General features: G+C 42.8%; 1 protein-coding gene across 1 annotated transcript in view; it reads right to left on the reverse strand.

Annotated features, from left to right (window-relative positions):
• Positions 1 to 1207: 1207 nt before the first annotated feature.
• The window catches only part of poln (polymerase (DNA directed) nu), a 37761-nt gene continuing 23107 nt past the window's right edge, over positions 1208 to 15861 (reverse strand). The window contains exons 5-10 of the mRNA XM_031832217.1: positions 14499 to 14630; positions 3859 to 3969; positions 3682 to 3760; positions 2968 to 3035; positions 2566 to 2627; positions 1208 to 1892 (exon numbers count right to left, since the gene is read on the reverse strand). Of these exons, the coding sequence (XP_031688077.1) occupies positions 1800 to 1892; positions 2566 to 2627; positions 2968 to 3035; positions 3682 to 3760; positions 3859 to 3969; positions 14499 to 14630 (545 nt within the window). The 3' untranslated portion in view covers positions 1208 to 1799. The remainder of the gene's footprint in view (positions 1893 to 2565; positions 2628 to 2967; positions 3036 to 3681; positions 3761 to 3858; positions 3970 to 14498; positions 14631 to 15861) is intronic.

Below are 15861 nucleotides of genomic sequence, written 5' to 3' on the forward strand. Positions count from 1 at the left end.
CAAAAAAGCAAACTCTACAATATTCACCTTAATATAGAGGCTTTAAAAATCAAACAACTATATTAACCTTAAATTGCCATTAGCATGGATCCAGCCTTAGGTCTCTCTCTCACTCAACACCCATCTACCCTGTCGCCATGGGGATGCTGGTGGGCTATCTGGAGATAACTCTGTTGCCCTTGACAACTGCAGGCTTTTAAGGGACCCTTTGGCCTTGGTTTCCTGTTAACATACCATTCTGTTCTTTTAGTTATTATAATGAACACAAATAGCCGTCCATCACACATCATACTCGTTCACGTAATAGTCATTATATAACACATTCAGAACCGTCTGTTTCCATACAAACAAAGCATTGGGTTACCAAAGGTTGTAACCATTATCAACTTGTGTAGTAGTAGGCTGAGTCACTCGCACACTGAGGCTCTCCTCCACTACCCTCCATCCTCCCCCTGAAGTGAACACGCTCTCCAAAAATTGCACACATGCCACTTTCACGTCCGTCCGTCCCCCATCCCTTGAGCTGTGGCTGGGTTCCCTTGAGCTGTGGAACAATGAAAGGGAAAAGGAGGAGGGGAGGAGAGGAGGGAACTTGCCTGCTATTGTAGTGACCAGGCCATTGGTCAGGGTAAAATACACTCAGTTGAAAAATCCCTGTAAGCTGACTGATACTTTCCAAGATCATCTCCATAAAGACACATAGGTGTACTCTGCAACATGTATCCTTATTCTATTTCTATGGCAACTGCACTTAAAAGGACAGACATACTGTATACTCTGAATGTCTGAAGACATGGCAGGACAATAGAGAACACGTTTGTTCTAAACAACAACTAAAATGTCACATTAGCATCCCAGTGATATTGGGACATTTTGGTTCTAAACAGCAACTAAAAGCTTCATATTACCCAGTGATGTTGTGACATTCATCAAATAGGTCGGCTACCTGCCGCCAAAGATCTCACCATCTCTGGCAGCGACCAGGAACTGGGTCAGGCACTGTGTGTGACAGAGAGACAAAAGAGCGAGGCTCTCCAGTAGCCAAATAAGCTGATAAAAGACTAGTTCAGAATGAACAAGGAATGGCTGACTGCGCCCAGGGCGAGTGGAATTAGACGATCTGTTTGAAATCAGCGAATCACTCCAATGGGAGAAGAGCGAGAGGTTTAATAAAGAAAATATAAGTTTATTAAAGAAATGCAAAGACTAGATTGTTTCACTTTATTGTAGAAATACATTGATGAGTCCAGCTTTACTTGACAATTAATGCAATAATAGGACATTCAGACAGGATATCAGTTAATAAATACAATCAAACAGTATAGAACCTTCAAAAAAAACCTCTGACTGTTATCTAGCTAATGAGGTATATTTACTTTAGTTGAGAAATACTTTTAAAAAGGCAACAGTGCCAAACAAATTTCTCAAAGTGTGGTTTTGCCTTGGCAACGGAAGACAGAAACCAAAAATCTAAAGAAGAGGGGTGAGAACAGAAAAATGTGAAGAGAGGAGGACTACAATTCCACAAAATGGAGGTTGAAAAAAAAGAAACTGATGCGTTCCAGTGGGAGGCTCCTGCCGTTGCCCCCTGATACGGGCAGAGAGAGAGAGAGAGAGAGAGAGAGAGAGAGGGGTGTGTGTGTGTGTGTGTGAGGAAGAAAATTGGATAGAGAGGGAGAGAGAGAGGGAGCGAGAAGGAGAATTGGGAGCTTGGAGGAGCTGCAGCTGCCTGGTTTCCATAGCGATGGAGATGCAGCACAATGAGGGAGAGAGATAGAGTAAGAGATGGAGAGAGGGACTCAGGAAGAGGGTGGGAGAGATTTTTGGGGGAGGTGTAGTTCGGACATGGAGCCCCAGGACTTGCCACTTGAGACCGCCACCTTCAGGGGGACCTGGGTAAAACACACCGGGTGGGGGAGGGGGACATCAAACTGAGGTGTATTTGTGTGTATGTAAGCGTGTATAAGACATCAGCATTGGCAGGAGTGTGGAGAAGAGGTGTGTGTGTGTGACATCAGCGTGTGCGTAGCACCACACTGACCTAGATTCTCTCAGGGTCTCATCATCACTCACCTGGCCTCCCGCTGTCACACAGCAAGACAGGAAGCAGCTAGCTACTGTTGCTACTACTTTACCAATAAAACACATACTAAGCCTACGCTAAGCTAACTAAGCAGTTTCCTTGCTAGCTACTGTAGCTACTACCTTACCAATAAAACACATACTAAGCCTACGCTAAGCTAACTTAGCAGTTTCCTTGCTAGCTACTGTAGCTACTACCTTATCAATAAAACACATACTAGGCCTACGCTAAGCTAACTTAGCTAGATTCCTTGCTAGTCTCTCTGTGAACTACTGAAGATAATAAAGGCGAAGCACATATCTCAGCTAGCGACCGGCGCTATTTCCTTTAGAATAAAACACAGCATAACGATAGGTTAAGTTAACCAGTCTCCCTGGTTGACAATATCAGCAAATTAAATACACACAACTGCCACAGTACAAATAAAATTAAAATTAAAAAAACTTTTCTTTACTTTTAGTTCTTTAGTCCTATTCACTTACTTTGAGATGAACTCCCAGACAATCGATGTGTTGCAGGGACTCCATAGTGTTCTTGACCAACACTGTGTCACAAAGGGACAGACAGAAACACATACTAATACATAATACAATACAAGCCATCTAGCAGACGCTTTTATCCAAAGCAACTTAGATTCATGTGTGTATACATTTGTATGGGTGGATCCAGCGGGAATCGTACCCATGACCCTTGGTGTTGCAAGCGCCATGTTCTACCAACAGAACCACACGGGACCCCACTGAGCCACACAGGACCACATATGAATATCTCTGATGAGTTGAAGTAGGATGAAGCGTGAAGATTCTATATCTCATGTGGATGACCCGGAGAGAAGAGGGGGATTGTGTGACGTCTGACCTTTGTGTGATTGTGTGATGTCTCACCTGCGAACTCCCCCACCTGAGAGTCCTCCACCTCGTAGAGCAGCTCGTCATGGAGCTGAGCTATCAGCCTGAACAGGACATAATACATAAAGAGATAGTGAGAGAAAGAAAGAAAGAGAGAAAGAAAGAAAAGGGGACAAGAGGTGAGAGAGACAAAGGAATAGAGAAGAAAACACCGCCTCCCGAAATAAGAAATAGAGGGAGGGAGTAGAGAAGATTGAGAGAAGACACGTGGGTTGCGTCAGAGAGAGCACTCAGGGTAAAAAGAGAAAGATGAGTGGTTGTAACTGATGATTGCGGCAAGGTAAGTGAATGATGTGGAGTGACTTGATGACCCTGAGCTATGATTATGAGGGATGAGCGGAGGGAAGGGAGAGAGAGGGCAAGGAAGGGAAGGCATGGAGGGAGATAGAAAGGGAGGGAAAGAGGGAAGGATGGAGGAAGGGAAAGATAATCTTGGCAGCAGGGCTGGTAGATTCAATTTGAACTCAGAAGATAAATTGAAAGTCAATTCCTGGAATGAAAATGGCCCATTATTGTATGGAGAACAGGAGGAAGAGAAGGGTGAGGAGAGGCAAAGTTGGGTTACATCTCAAATGGCACCCTATTCTGTAGATAGTGCACTACTAATGGCGAGAACCCATAGGGCTCTGGTCAAAAGTAGTGCACTATATAGGGAATAGGGTACCATTTGAGATGAAGTCTTGGTCTAACCTGGCGGAGAGAGAGCTGGAGGAGGAGACTTGAGAGAAGATACGGATCATGGCCATCTTACACAGGTCAGCAGCTGACCCTAGAGAGAAGAAACAGAAAGCCAGAAGAGAAGTTAACCCAAGCACACACGCACACGCACACGCACACACACACACACACCTGTCCCCTCCACACTACCTTGGACCACAAAGTTGACGGCCTGTCTCTCAGCCTGCATGCGGACTCCCCAGTCTGTAGAGTGGATGTAAGGAAGTGTCCTTCGCCGGCCCATAATAGACACCACGTAACCTAGGCAACAACACACAGGTACAGTACTAGAGGTTATTTACACTGCAATTGAAAGGTATGAGGAAGGATGATGTGTTTGGTATTGTAACAGGTTTTATTCTGGATCAAAAGGGGGCTTAGGTGGTGGGCGCAGTAGTTGCAATGGGTGTGGTTGGCCCGGCTGAATTTTAGAGAACATTTTGGCTGTGTAGAGAAATGCTGGTATTTTTAAGTCAATTTCCTGCAATTCTTCACATTTCTTAATGGAGCTGGGATCCATTTTTGCAGTTTTAAAGCTAATTTGCTGCAATTCTATGCATTTTGCATAGAACACAATGCTGTGTTCTTTTGCTCAAACATAATAACAAACTCAATACTGCTAAATTCATTGTTTTTTAAATTGTCAAGCTTTTATTTTGGTGATTATTTTTAGTTCTCAAAGATTATATATATTTTTTTAAATTACAGAGTGGCTGTGGTTCCGGATTTTCTGGAAATCCGATTTTATGCGGCAAAAAAATAAATAATGTGCACAATTTTTTAAAAATGTAGCTGCTGCGCACCTGCTGCTCAGTGCTGCTTTGATTGGTGATGAACGCCTTTGACTGGTGTAGCCTACACACTTCATGTTTTACACTAAGGACATGGTCAACAACTACTGCATTCCATGTCTCAGTAAACTATTAAACATAAGCAAGTTTTCATGTTCTTTTTTTCAGGAGGGGAGCTAGGCCACATGCAGCTATTTACATGTTGTACACAAAAGATCAACGTGTTTGTACAAACTCGCAGATTGTTTCTTGCCCCAATGCAGTTACAGTGCATTCGGAAAGTATTCAGACCCCTTTTCCAAATGTTGTTACCTTACAGACTTTTTATAAAATTGATTAAATTGTTTTTCTCCCTGATCCATCTACACACAGTACCCCATAATTTCAAAGCAAAAACAGGTTTTTAGTCATTTTAGCAGATGTATTAAAAATAAAACACTGAAATGTAACATTTACATAAGTATTCAGACCCTTTAATCAGTACTTTGTTGAAGCACCTTTGGCAGTGATTACAGCCTTGTGTCTTGGGTATGACGCACACCTGTATTTGGGGAGTTGTTCCCATTCTTCTCTGCAGATCCTCTCAAGCTCTGTCGGGTTGGATGGAGAGCGTCGCTGCACCGCTATTTTCAGGTCTCTCCAGAGATGTTTGATCGGGTTCAAGTCCGGGCTCTGGCAGGGCCACACAAGGACATTCAGAGACTTGTCCTGAAGCCACTCCTGCGTTGTCTTGGCTGTGTGCTTTGGGTCGTTGTCCTGTTAGAAGGTGAGCCTTTGCCCTGAGTCTGAGGTCCTGAGCGCTCTGGAGTAGGTTTTCATCAAGGATCTCTCTGTACTTGGTTCCATACATTTTTCCTCGATCCTGACTAGTCTCCAAGTCCATGTCGCTGAAAAACATCCCCACAGCATGATGCTGCCACAACAATTTTATTTAACCTTTATTTAACAAGGAAAGTCCGTTAAGAACAAATTATTATTTACAATGACGGCCTACACCGGCCAACGCTGGGCCAATTGTGCACCACTCTATGGGACAACCAATCACGGGCCGGTTGTGATAGAGCCTGGATTCAAACCAGTGTGTCTGTAGTGACGCCTCTAGCACTGAGATGCAGTGTCTTAGACCGCTGCGCGACTCGGGAGCACATAGGGATAGTGCCAGGTTTCCTTCAGATGTGACGCTTGGCATTCAGGACATAGAGTTCAATCTTAGTTTCATCAGACCAGAGAATCTTGTTTCTCATGGTCTGTGTCCTTTAGGTCCCTTTTGGCAAACTCCAAGCGGGCTGTCATGTGCCTTTTACTGAGGAGTGGCTGCCGTCTGGCCACTCAACCACAAAGACCTAATTGGTGGAGATGGTTGTCCTTCTGGAAGGTTCTCCCATCTCCACAGAGGAACTCTGGAGCTCTGTCAGAGTGACCATAGGGTTCTTGGTCACCTCTCTGACCAAGGCCCTTCTCCCCCGATTTCTCAGTTTGGCCAGACGGCCAGCTCTAGAAAGAGTCTTGGTGGTTCCAAACTTCTTCCATTTAAGAATGATGGAGGCCACTGTGTTCTTGGGGACCTTCAATGCTGCAGACATTTTTTGGTACCCTTCCCCAGATCTGTGCCTTGATACAATTATGTCTCTGAACTTTACGGATAATTCCTTTGACCTCATGGCTTGTTTTTTGCTCTGACATGCACTGCCAACTGTGGGACCTTATGGTGTGTGCCTTTCCAAATCATGTCCAATCAATTGAATTTACCACGGGTGGACTCCAATCATGTTGCAAAAACATCTCAAGGATGATCAATGGAAACAGGATGCACCTGAGATCAATTTCGAGTCTCAAACCAAAGGGTCTGAATACTTACGTAAATAAGGCATTTCTGATATTTATTTTGTTACATACATTTTCAAAAATGTCTAAAAATCTGTTTTCGCTTTGTCATTATGGGGTATTGTGTGTAGAGTGATGGGGGGGGGGGGGGGGAGCATTTAATCAATTTTAGAATAAGGCTGTAACGTAAAACTAAATGGATAAAGTCAAGAGGTCAGCATATTTTGAAGGCTACTCATTGTAGCTTTCATAATGCAGCTATCTAAGCAGAATATCAAAGGGTTAGACATGCAGTCTAATTAACAAATATATGTTATTTTTTCATCATCATTGCAAACATTGGCTAAGCAGGAGGCAGACAAGCAGTCAAAGTAGTAGCGTTCTTTTTCAGCAACTCTGATTAGTAGCTAAGATATGGCAGCAAGTATAAAGATTAGCCTACAACATCACACAAAATACAGATTGTTTTGCTCCAATGCAATGTGTAGTTCAACCGCAATATCCGTTACAACAGACATAATGTAGCCTTCATAATGTGGCCTTCATTGTAGCCTTCATAATGTAGACTTCATTATATAGCCTTCATAATGTAGCCTTCATTATATAGCCTTCATTGTAGCCTTCATAATGTAGCCTTCATAATGTAGCCTTCATAATGTAGCCTTGAATGCTCGTTCAAATCACCACAGGGTTTTTATTTCAGCTGTGCAGAAATATGATGTAGAGACCTACTCTATCATCATGGTTCAGAAGAGGGTGATTAAAGAGAGAACCGTGTGAAGGGTGCTGTGTGTGTAAAATAAGTCATGCGCAGAACTTGATCCATATCCACAGCTTTGAGCAAGACGTTTCCAGAGGGGCGGGGCTGAAAACTCAGTATTCGCTGCTACGGCCTAAAAAATATATACTGTTTGTCCATTATCTTTTCTACATATGTTATATCTTGCTTTTATTCGATTCATTTTACACATGAAAGTGTTTTTTTTATATCCCAAAAATGTATATAACAAAAAAATCATGTTACACTGTTTGACGGCCGGACCAAGAATTTCAATGGGGAAAAACAGATGGCATGACTGCATTTATTTAACTCCAGTAAGCACAGTCCCCTGTCATAACAGCATTGTAAACTAGTTGGGTGGCAAACACACACACACACACATACACACTCAAACTTCCCATCCCTGACACTCAGACTTCCCACACACCCGCACTCACCCACCCACCCACACGTGCCCACGTCAGGCATGTCTGTCCTAGTGCATTCCAGTATTAGACAAAGGCCCCAGGCTTTACAGGAAAATCCTTCTGGAACACAGTGAGGTAATCCACAGCCATACACACAGAATGACCCTCTGTAATGTGTTTGTGTGTGTTTGCAGTGAGTGTGTGTTCATTCATAGCATGTGTGTTCGCAGTGAGTGTGTGTCGGTTGTATTATTTCACCCCATACAGCGGGGGCTACACGCGTGACCTGGCCTACAGGAATGTGACCTATTGGTCTAGGGTATAATGACAAGCATGTAAAGGGGCTAACTGGTTGTCAACATTCATTCATAGAGTCACGGATGGATAGTGTGATGGTCATACATAGGAATGTGCATGGGTGTGAATGTTTACATTTGACTGTGTTGGAGCCATGAATGAGGCTTGCGTGTTTACACTGACCGTACAAAACATTAAGAACACCTGCTCTTTCCATGACCAGGTGAATCCAGGTGAAAGCTATGATCCCTTATTGATGTCACTTGTTAAATCCACTTCAATCAGTGTAGATGAAGGGGAGTAGACAGGTTAAAAAAATATTTTCAAGCCTCGAGACATGGGTTGTGTATGTGTGGCATTCAGAGGTTGAATGGGCAAGACAAAAGACTGAAGTGCTTTTGAACGGGTAGCAGGTTCCAGGCGCACAGGTTTGTGTCAAGAACTGCAGCGCTGCTGGGTTTTTCACCCTCAACAGTTTCCCGTGTGTATCAAGAATGGTCCACCGCCCAAAAAGACAGTCAGCCAACTTGACACAACTGTGGGAAGTATTGGAGTCAACATGTGCCAGCTTCCCTGTGGAGGTGAGGGGTGCAACTCAATATTAGGAAGGTGTTCTTAATGCTTTGTGTGTAGCATGTCAGGACATGTCATATTCATTAATATAACTTTGCATGATTTTCAAAGAATGTCTTATAAGAACAAACAGGATTGTGTATGTTTATATATTGGTATACATTAGTTTGACGACCAGTGTTTGAAATCAGTACATTTATTTATCTAATTAGTGTCTTTCTTTAAAAAACGTGTTTTTTTCAAGTATTTTTATTGAGATTTCTTTCTGTTTCAGTGTAAACAATGATTGAAATATACTGCATATGTGATTTTATACATTGAAATATAACATGGAAATGTTTTTTTTTAAAGGAGGTAGGAATGTATATGCCAATAAAAAAATATGAAATACTTAAAATAATACTTTCATAACAAAAGGTACATTAAAAACAACAACAAAGGAAAAGAAAAACACAGCTGGTCTTCAAACTGATTCAAAGTCAGGCTAATATTAAACACTCACAAAGACAGATAAGAACAGGCCGTTTCCTGTGGAGAGAAATTGCAGTGTCTCTACGTAGGTAAAGAAAAGCTGCCACATTCTGTAGAATTTGCCAAAAGAACCCCATAGGACAAATGCTATCTTTTTCAATTTACTAAAGTGTAAGACATCTTTAATCCACACAAAATGAGGAGAGGGCGATTTCCACCGAAGTAAAATCAACCTTCTTGCCACAACAAACTCAAAAAGGCTACAAAGTCTGATTTATATTTTGCCATTATACAAGAATAATGTTATGTTATGACAGTAGGAGGAGCAAAATGCACCAGTACTACTCATGTCACGGATAAAGTTGCACCTTTCTATCTATTGAAATGACTATTGGGAAGGTGGAATTTAGCTGAGAGTTGTTGCAAATGTGCCGTCGACATACAAATCATTGAAGGATTTGATGCCAAGGTTAAACCCAACGGCGAAGGCTCCATCTACTATCGATGGACGGAGAAAACGTGATTTCTGATTAGAGGGGCCCTTAATGAATAGGTTTGCAATCCAATGTGACGTCTAAACTGGTTCCAGATCTTGAGAGTGGTTTTTACTCAAATGGTTCTGGTATAACCTGAAATAGCAGAGTTAATAGGCGAGTTTGCCAAAGCAGCCAATGAGAATGGCATACAGGGGGAAATACTCTATCTTCAACCATGCTGGAATGACATGTGGGGCATCTGTGCGCATCCAGTACTGAATTACATGGAAGTTGGCAGCCCAACTGAATCAATAGTAGGGGCAGCTAGAGTATTACAACATTTATCAAAATGTTCAGAAGTGTATAAAGATGCATAGAAGTCCTTAAACTGATTATTTATTAGCTGGGGATCGATTGTTGCACCTGCGGGCGTTTGAATTTGAGCCATTTTGTGAGTAGAGGAAGCCTGGCAAAGTTGATGAGAAAGCAATTTACTTCCCTTGACGCCATACTCACAGTGAGTATGTCACGAGGCCTGCTGACAAGGTATCGAATTCAGCGTGTAAAGAGAGTCGATCCCTGTACACATTTGGGGATGGTGAGGTAGCGTACAAAATTTGAATTGTCAGTTCAGTCTGCCTTCCCTCTGTTTTCTTTCAAAAGTAGTATGTGACATGATTTGACACAAGGCACCAATTTGTGTATGAAAATTGCAGCTTTTCTCCCTTTACTTTGATAAAGATGGCCTACATAACCTTTCTGCATTCTAAAGTGATCAGAAACTCTCAGATGGGTCTCTTGTAAGAAAGCAAACGGTGTTTCCAGATGTTGAAGATGCTGAAGTACTCTACCACGTTTGACTGGTTGGTTCAAATATTTACAGTTCCAACTAGAACATGTAAGTATACTCCCAGCCGACTACCCTATTAAATTAGGTTGTTGAGTCATCATTCTTTAATTTAAATTAATTTAAATATTAGCAGAAGACCAAACTTGACATACAAGAAAACAGTTGAACTACCTCCCATCAGTTGAAGTGTCTTCCCAAACAAGACCCGCGCATCCCATGCTAGTACACAAGCTCCTAAATACGCTCCAGGAAACATAGTGGTTACAGTAGCTAGGCTAAACTCTTACCAAGTGGAGCGTGGTGACAATTTCACTACATGACCAAAAGTATGTGGACACCTTCTCGTTGAACACCTCATTCCAAAATCGTGGGCATTCATATGGAGTTGGTCCCCCCCTTTGCTGCTATAACAGCCTAAACTCTTCTGGGAAAGCTTGGAACATTGCTGCGGGGACTTGCTTCCATTTAGCCACAAGGGCATTAGTGAGGTCGGGCACTGACGATTTTGCCTGGCTCGCAGTCTGCGTTCCAATTCATCCCAAAGGTGTTCGATGGGGTTGAGGTCAGGGCTCTGTGCAGGCCAGTTAAGTTCTTCCACACCGATCTCGACAAACCATTTCTGTGTGGGCCTCCCTTTGTGCACGGGGGCATTGTCATGCTGGAACAAGAAAGGGCCTTCCCCAAACTGTTGCTACAAAGTTGGAAGCACAGAATCGTCGATTGTCATTGTATGCCTTAGCATTAAGATTTCCCTTCACCGGAACTAAGGAGTCTAGCCCAGACCATTATTCCTCCTCCACCAAACGTTACAGTCGGCACTATGCATTCGGGCACGTAGTGTTCTCCTGGCAACCTCCAAACCCAGATTTGTCCATTGGACTGCCAGATGGTGAAGCGTGATTCATCACTCTAGAGATCGCGTTTACACTGCTCCAGAGTCCAATGACGGCGAGCCATTGAACCCATTGTATGAAGCTCCCGACAAAGAGTTATTAGGCTGACATTGCTTCCAGAGGCAGTTTTGAACTCGGTTGTGAGTGTTGCAACCGAGGACAGACAATTTTTACATGCTACGTGCTTCAGCAATCAGTGGTCCCGTTGTGTGAGCTTGTGTGGCCTACCACTTCGCGGCTGAGCCATTGCTTCTCCTAGACATTTTCACTTCACAATAACAGCCCTTACAGTTGACAGGGGCAGCTCTAGCAGGGCAAACATTTGACGAACTGACTTGTTGGAAAGGTGGCATCCTATGACGGTGCCACGCTGAAAGTCACTGAGCTCTTTAGTAAGGCCATTCTACTGCCAATGTTTGTCTATGGAGATTGCATGGCTGTGTGCTCGATTTTATACACCGGCAGTGGTGTAACGTACATAAGTAAAAAATCCTTTAAAGTACTACTTAAGTAGTTTTCTGGGGTATCTGTACTTTACTATTTATCTTTTTGCCAACTTTTACTCTTACTTCATTACATTCCTAAAGAAAATAATGTACTTTTTATTCTATACATTTTCCCTGACACCCAAAAGAACTCGTTACATTTTTACAGGAAAATGGTCCAATTCACACATTTATCAAGGGAACATACCTGATCATCCCTACTGCCTCTGATTTGGTGGACTCAACACAAATGCTTCATTTGTAAATTATGTCTGAGAGTTGGAGTGTGCCACTGGCTATCTGTCCATTTTTTAACATTTAATTTAAAAAAACATTTTTTTTTACAAATGTTTTATTGTGACGTCTGGTTTGCCTAATATAACTTTTTTTTTTTCTTAATGGTGTCTACTTTTACTTTTGATACTTAAGTACATTTTAGCAATTCCATTTACTTCTGATACTTATTTTAGTATCAGATATTTTAAACCAAATACTTTTAGATTTTTACTCAAGTAGTATTTTACTGGGTGACTTTCACTTTTACTTGAGTCATTTTCTATTAAGGTATCTTTACTTTTACTCAAGTATGACAAATGAGTACTTTTTCCACCACTGGTCAGCAACGGGTGTGGCTGAAATAGCCAAATCCACTAATTTGAAGGGGTGTCCACATACTTTGTATATACAACAACAACAAAAACTATAGAAAGCACAGTTTACCAATAGTGACAAGTAAAGTAACAACAGGGTGTTAAATCAAATAACATAGGCAGCATGACAGCTTATGGCCGATCTAGTGTCACTCATCAAAATAAAAATGGACCTGTTTCACAAGCCCACACAGAAAACAGTGAAGAAAGATCTAAGATTTTTTATTTTAATTAAGACTTACTATTTCAGCTGACGACGAGGAGAATGTACGTATCAGGCAAATAGAACACTAAAAGGCACTGTAGTAGGCTCCATGTGTTGGGCCTTACATATCAAACGCTGCACTGCAGATAGGCTAAGTGTCCATCTCGTTGCTCCGGTCAGGCCGGGGGAGCAGTTTCCTTCAAGTTCTAGATAAAGTTTGCGGCGGTCGGGTCGTTGAACTTGTGAAGAGCTCCGCTCGGTAGCATGATCCTCAGCTCGGCTGGGAAGAAGAGGCCAAACTTTACTCCCGGACAGGTGTGCAGAAGCCGCTTTGCGTTGTCAAACGCTGCTAATTTCTTGGCCGCGGAGGCAGTGAAGTCTGTGAAGATGGACAGTCTCTTGATGTGTGTGTGTGTAGGTTTACTATCTATTACACATCAGTGTTTGTGAACTGAAGATGCATCTGTAAATCCCCTTTTCACTGTGTCCTCTTGATGACTTGTCCTATTTTCTCTCTCTCTCTTTTAATTTCCCCTGTTGGTACTGGATATATAAAGCTCCCCGCCACCTCCTCCTCTTCCCTTCATCATGTCTTTAGAAGTATAGGTATGACACTTGTCCTTTGGGGACCTCCCTGATAGTGTGTGATGGCTAAGGAAGTATATGGAAAATAAGGAGGATGCCAGTGCGAAATGGGGCCAGAGCTAATTTCAACATCAGAGTATAAATCAACAATTCTGCTTTGATGAGAGGCATGCACTGCTAGATAGCACTATATTCAGTTAGAGAAAATGGCTACACACACGCACACGCGCACACACACACACACACACACACACACACACACACACACACACACGTGTCTCTTGGGCCTAGCTAGAGCAGATTGCAAGCTGAGATGTTTATTGATCAACTGAAATCTCTGTTAGGCTGTGAGAGAGATAGAGGGAGAAAGAGAGAGTTAGGGAGAACGAAGCGAGAGAAAGAGAGAGTGAGAGGAGGGAAAAAGAGAGAAATAGAAGGAGAAAAATAAAGAGAGAGAGACAGTGAGAGAGAAAGAGGTTAGGGAGAGAGATAGTGTGTTTGTGAGAGAGAGAGAGACAGTGAGAGAGAAAGAGGTTAGGGAGAGAGATAGTGTGTTTGTGTGAGAGAGAGAGCTCCAGCCCTGACAGGTGAGGCTGATAAATCCCAGGAGTGGCGCCACAGCGATGACTGAAATTAAAACGGTCCGTTCCGGGCGACATTACACGGGTCCCCAGTGAGCATGCTCAGTTACAGCATTTTTGTGGCTATCTGTGTGGCGTCTCACGAGCATTCCGTTGCGCTCGGCTCATTTAGAGATGAAGAGGGTGTAGTAACGGTGATTGGTTGCCACGGGTGACAGAGTGCGTGTCGGGGTCGATGGCTGTTATGCCACTGTGACAGAGACACTCTCTGCTATACTCTTTCTAGAAGTTTAAACTTGAACTGCATATTTTAACTGACTACGATAAGAATTTTTATCAGAATATTTTCTCAAAATGTTCCAACTGTAAAAAGTATCAATATATAAGATATCAGGATAACACAGAACATGTGTTTAGGGGGCAGGTCAATCTCAATGAACACAAGACGCAAGAAAAGCTAAGTATTCCTGAATCATTCTTGATAAATCTTAGTCACACCAACCAACGTCTTTCCTCCATATCAGAGTTTTAAGCTGTAAAAGGTGTTTTCAGCGTTCAAAGACGTCGATTGGCCTTATTGCCTGAACTAAATGTTTTCAGTGTGATTGAGAGTGCCGAGACCAGGGAGTGTGTGTGTGTTGACTCTAGGCCGCAGTGCTACAGTCTCAGGTGTACTGTGTAGACATATCGGCCAGGATATATCGAGTGTCCTAGTTGAACCATTACACCACCAACCTCTTTCCTCCCCGTCCACAGGCAGTTTGTCTCAGTCCTGCCAATACAAGCACATATTTTTCCTCACCCACCAATGCACACACAAAGTGGATCCCTCCCTCCCACAAACACGCATCCACCCATACGCACAGAAAGACACACACAGAGTGAGCCCCCCCCCCCCCCACCCCCACCCCACACACATACCTCGTTTGTGGCACTGCTGGATGGTGGTGTGTATGAAGGTCTGGACCTCTCTGTAGGTGTGGAGGAAGCTGTCCTGGAAGTGGCTGGCCTGTTCAGCACTAACACCCAGGATGCCCGACAGACGCTCCCTACCTGGGGGAGACAGACAACCATAACATATATCGCCCACATTCAATGCCAGTTTTATCCATTCCCCTCTATTTATTTGGAGCCCCATTAGCTTTTGCAGAGGCAGCAGCTATTCTTCCTGGGTCCACAAAAAACATGACAAGTAACAAAACACTGGTACACTGACAGACAAGGACACTCACCCAAATGTGATATACAAACAATACAACAAACAAAAAATAATGTGTATATGTAATCAAGGACTGATTTCAACCTGGGACACAAGGTGAGTGCAATTACTTATCCGGTAGAACAGAAAACAAACAGTACTCTGGACCACCAAGGTCCAAATTTGAATACCCCTGCCATATACCATAGCATAGTGATACAACATTTGTACCACAATTATGTACCGTACCAGTCAAAAGTTTGGACACACCTAGTCATTCAAGGGTTTCTTATTTTTACTATTTTCTATATTGTAGAAAAATAGTTAAGACATCAAAACTATGAAATAACACATATGGAATCATGTAGTAACCAAAGTGTGAAACAAATCAAAATATATTTTTAGATTCTTCAAAGTTGCCACCCTTTGCCTTGATGACAGCTTTGCACACTCTTGGCATTTTCTCAACCAGCTTCACCTGGAATACTTTTCCAACAGTCTTGAAGGAGTTCCTACATATGCTGAGCACTTGTTGGCTGCTTTTCCTTCACTCTGTGGTCCAAATCATCCCAAACCATCTCAATTGGGTTGTGGTTAGGTGATTGTGGAGGCCAGGTCATCTGCTGCAGTGCTCCATCACTCTCCTTCTTGGTCAAAAATAGCCCTTACACAGCCTGGAAGTGTGTTTGGTCAAAAATAGCCCTTACACAGCCTGGAGGTATGTTGGGTCATTGTCCTCTTGAAAAACAAATGATAGTCCCACTAAGCTCAAACCAGATGGGATGGCTTATCGCTGCAGAATGCTGTGGTAGCCATGCTGGTTAAGTGTGCCTTGAATTCTAAATAAATCTTTGACAGTGTCACCAGCAAAGTACGTCCCACACCATCACACCTCCTCCTCCATGCTTCACTGTGGGAACAACACATGCGGAGATCATCCGTTCACCTACTCTGCGTCTCACAAAGACACGATGGTTGGTACCAAAAATTTCACATTTGGACTCAAAGGACAGATTTCCAACGGTCTAATGTCCATTGCTCGTGTTTCTTGGTCCAAGCAAGTCTCTTATTCTTATTGGTGTACTT

Source organism: Oncorhynchus kisutch, linkage group LG9 (assembly GCF_002021735.2).
Source record: "Oncorhynchus kisutch isolate 150728-3 linkage group LG9, Okis_V2, whole genome shotgun sequence".
Taxonomy (NCBI): Eukaryota; Metazoa; Chordata; class Actinopteri; order Salmoniformes; family Salmonidae; genus Oncorhynchus; species Oncorhynchus kisutch.